The 4359-nt window shown below is 44.9% G+C and overlaps 1 protein-coding gene across 7 annotated transcripts in view; it reads right to left on the minus strand.

Moving 5' to 3' along the window:
• Window positions 1–4359, minus strand: part of LOC116377339 (serine/threonine-protein kinase LMTK1-like) — a 12871-nt gene that overhangs the window by 3001 nt on the left and 5511 nt on the right. For all 7 annotated transcript variants that reach the window (XR_004212203.1, XM_031838952.1, XM_031838953.1 and 4 more), the window contains one exon: window positions 2893–3034. Coding sequence is in view for 6 of the 7 variants with exons in the window: in XM_031838950.1 (XP_031694810.1) it covers window positions 2893–3034 (142 nt within the window). In the remaining variant the exon portion in view is untranslated. The remainder of the gene's footprint in view (window positions 1–2892; window positions 3035–4359) is intronic.

A 4359-nucleotide genomic window follows, 5' to 3' on the forward strand; every position in this document is an offset into this window, starting at 1 on the left:
CCCCCCCCCCCCCCCCCAGACTGGTCATTCCTTACACCCACTCAGGCTCTCTCCGGCCCAGGGCAGAATAACCACCATTGTCTGGCTGCTTGGGGCAGCATGGCACCAGTTAGGACCAGTTAGTGCTCACAAACTGGGGCTGTTATCAACCTGCTCCGTGACACGTGGGAATGAACCGACTTCTACGATAACAACGGCAAGCAATGGGTCCCACCAACGCCATCATGTTAACCTCAAATATTCATAATACTAATGGAACAATGAGGGGAAGATGATACATTTTGGGGAGAAGGAACTAAATTCTCAAAGACGATATTTGTCTTCTGTTTCTTAACAGAATGTCAGGAAAGAACTTGCAGATTTCCATGAAATAGAAAAGTCCTTGAGTCAGCACTTCCATCACCTTATTTAAGACAAAGCCGGGCGGATGGTGATTATCCTGCATATCTTTCTCTTTCTAAAACACCCTGAATAACCTGGTAAGTTCTCAGATGTCTTTACAGCCAACACACTAACTCAATTTCCATTTGACCGCCCTGTCTGGTCTGGTCTGAGTTGTGTGCTCCATCTCTCTCTGAAGAATGCGTCTAGCTTAATCGCTGTCGTAGCCAGGAAGTCTTTAACGAAATGCACAGCGTCTAAATCACTCAGAGCCAAATGGAATCCCCATTAATACTCTTCCAGCCCAGTGCATTCGAGTCTGTGAGGTGCTGAGCTGTCGAGCTGTCCTTCGGCATTTAAATTCACTTACGACGTGTGCCCATTCCTGTTGTGTAACTGACTTAGAAATGGCAGCATGGTGATGATGTAGAGGTTGATGTGAGTGTTTGTTAGAAGGATGCAGAGATGATATGTTTGTGCTGTGAGAGGGAGGAGATCTCAATATGTGTGTGTGTTTCTGCTCAGATGACTCTGTGTTCACATGTCCTCTCTGAGCGGCTGTGAGCTCCATTAGTCTCTGCAGTGCAGCCTGCAGCACGGAGCAGCTGCATCAGGGCGGGTCCTGCATGGGGACCGGGCCGCGGACTGAGCCAAGCTCTTACAGTACTGGAGTCTCATTAGGAGCTCCACCTATCCACAAAGTCCTTCGACAGGATGACAGAGGAGATGGGAACATTGGCTGAAAGTAACCAGACTCGCTCTTAGCAGCGAAGTACTTCAACTCCCCGTCTACCTCGGCTCTCAGGAATCATTCGAGATTTGAAATATGAGACTTGAACCGACACCATGTTTGTTTAAAAGCAAGAACTTTTCTATTCACTTTCTTATACAACAGATGTTAATCTTAACAACTGCTGCTCCTATTTGCTCACGTTCTTTGCCTCTCTGTGGTTCTGTGCTTTTCTCTATTCTTCTTCATTCTTGTGTGTAAGTTTAGCTTTAATATTTGATCACCCTGTAAAGCACTTTCAACTGCATTTATATGAAGTGGTGGTAAACAAATAAACTTGAGCTTGAACTGGCATAGTTGTAGGAAAAGAAGACAAAATTAACAACAAATATAATAAAAAAGCATCAGAAAGTATAAGAGAGGAAACGCTACAGTAGAGTGCGATGATGATGATGTCAGTGGGTGAGGCAGTCCTGAACGTGCAGTAATGAATCCCTGACCTCTGTAATACCATGTGGTTTATATTATTCACAGAGGACACGCATATGTTAAAGGCCCAGTTTACTCAAATCACAGAACATAGAGGGAAGAAGGTTTCTTACCCCAAGTGGTTTCAATCCACGCACACATGTTTGGTTTTGAGAACCCTTCCTTTATTTTTTCAATGCAATGAACAACACTCGAATAACTCTCCTGCTATTGACCTCATTTTTTGTCGACTCAAGGAGCGGGGCTAGCCACAACTGCTAGTGTTAGCACCAGATTTAGGGTCCGATTCGTTTTTGTATCGTGTCGTTAGCCCGTTATTCTCTGTCTGGATAGCTTCTTGTTTCAACATTGAACTAGTGTGGGTCAAACCGTATGAATGTAAAAACATTCACGTCTATGTGAGATTAGATCTAGACTGATGCAAGTTAACTGCGTGGGCATGATCCATTAAGTCCCGCCACACTCCCGTGTCATCACTTTATCAGGCAGCATCGGCCCATTAACGCACAACAAGGACCATTGTCACACAGAGGCAGCGAGAGAGAGACGGACAGCGACTGAGTGAGAGAGAGGAATACTCTCACTGGGGTTTTGTGCTCTCGAATGCCTGACATTCCTACAAGCAGCAGTGTAGGCCGGCCGCCTGGACGTTATTACGCAACAGGCAGATGTTTGTGGGAGAGAGGGAAAGCTGAGGAGCACAGAGTCCATTCTGTGGGGACATACAGTGAGGGATTGTGGGATAGGTGGAGAGCTGACCGAGGCCAGCGTCAGGGCGGTGCTCACTCCGGGGACAAACTTTAAACTAAGGCCAGATGCACAGCTCTCCTCGCTCTCTCGTTACTCTCACACCCTTGACATGTACTTGTGACTGTAAGGCGAGTTTTATAAAGCTATTGCAAGGCTTGCATCAGTTCGCAGCAAATGACTGAAAAGGATTTCACGACTGGATATATATCTTGTATTTCATCCCTTTCAGAGGGGAAAAGTGTAGATCTTCTTCCATGTAGAGGGGATTTCCAAAATTGAAAAACTGGAATGTAGCAGAACAAGTTTAACCTCTCAAACAATAAATGTTCACTTCTTTAAAACTCAAGGCTCCATGTATTTTCATACTAAATACAGAAATAAAATGTTCTTACTTCCCCAAAACTTCGAGGTGACTTTTTCTCATTGAAACTTTAGTTTGTGCTTTACTGCACAACATAAGTTGGTTCACAATAGATGGAGCCACTGGTGGAACTGACAGTGTTTAAGTGGGTAAATCGAACAGATTTGAAGACTTGACCCACCCGATCGAGAAGGTTGCTTTGCGACCGTCAGCGACACCTCGGTGAGCGGCAGGATGTAGACGTCCGGGCTGCCCTGGGAGGCCGGCGAGGCCAAGGTGGACATATCTGCATGGTACTCCTCCCTGTCCACATTCCTGAATTCCTGGAAAGAAGACACACAAATGTACCAAGAGCTCAAAGGTCATGCAAAGGAACAGGTTGACTGCATTAGAAGATAATGTCATATCAAAACCGACAATGAGCATATTCGCCAAATAATGAGAAAAGGGAAAAGGACTTTTGACTTGATTTACTGCACTTCTTTAAGCTGACACCTGATCCAACTCTCAGCTTCACAGGCCCCAAATGACACCAAGCAGGAGATCAATACGTCTTTACAACGCTGAGTGGCCGAGAGAGATTAGAGAGCCTGATCACTGTCTATAAAGATTCTACTAATATATATACAAACCATCATTTTATGAACAAAGTACATGAGTCTATATAGAGGGTAACTGCTCTGAAATAAATGACTCTGAAGTGGCTTCAAAACATCCTGCATGGAAAAAGTAACGTTTCTTGTTATGAAAGAAATATGGATGAAATGGTTGAAATCAGCACGCAGTGATGAACAAGCTCTTCTACCTGAGGGAAAATAAGTTTGAATCATAAGGTCCTCCTGCATGAATACAGGATCACGGGATGCTAACATTGTGAGTCTGTTGTTTCTAGATAATTATTTTTTAAACGAGGCTTTATTTTTTCTTTCTCTACATAATAGCGAGCTCGACAGCTTTTTCAATCCCATAACGGAAATTCCCCAAAATCAACTTATTGTGAGAGTTTTTTATCACAATAAAATCAAATATATCACCCCCATCTGTAATCTGTATGTGTATATGTAAATGCATTTTTCTGTTCTCTCTTGGTCCATTCTGTAATCACTTAAATGCTTCGGGAGACACGAAATGGATAAGATGAATAATGAGAATAAAGAAAGAGACATAACAGTGAGGAGCCCCTGAAAGAGTCTTTCTGTCTGTTGAACGCACGGACACATAGCGGGATGAAGCAGAGGAGGAGGAGGAGGAGGAGGAGGGGGAGGAGGGGGAGGAGGGAGTTGGCTGCATCCACCGACCGGATGTCAGAATAAAAGTCTCTTAGATGAGAGCTGGAGAGTGGCGGGGTCCCAATACTGGAAAAATGTGACCTGCTGCAGCCCTCTGTAACACACACACACACACACACACACACACACACACACACCTCCGTCCGTCACTTCATCCTGTCATTTAATCCTGTCCCCCAAGAATGCGAGCACATACACACAACACACATGTGCACACCCTCCCTCGGCCTCAGATCCAAATCTTCACACGGCCCCGCTCGCCCTCCCATTCAACATGTGGTTTCACTCTCCACACCGACACACACTCTGTCAAAGACACACACACACACACACACACACACACACACACACACACACAC

Source organism: Anarrhichthys ocellatus, unplaced genomic scaffold (genome assembly GCF_004355925.1).
Source record: "Anarrhichthys ocellatus isolate YVR2014 unplaced genomic scaffold, GSC_Weel_1.0 scaffold1136, whole genome shotgun sequence".
In the NCBI taxonomy this organism is placed as follows: Eukaryota; Metazoa; Chordata; class Actinopteri; order Perciformes; family Anarhichadidae; genus Anarrhichthys; species Anarrhichthys ocellatus.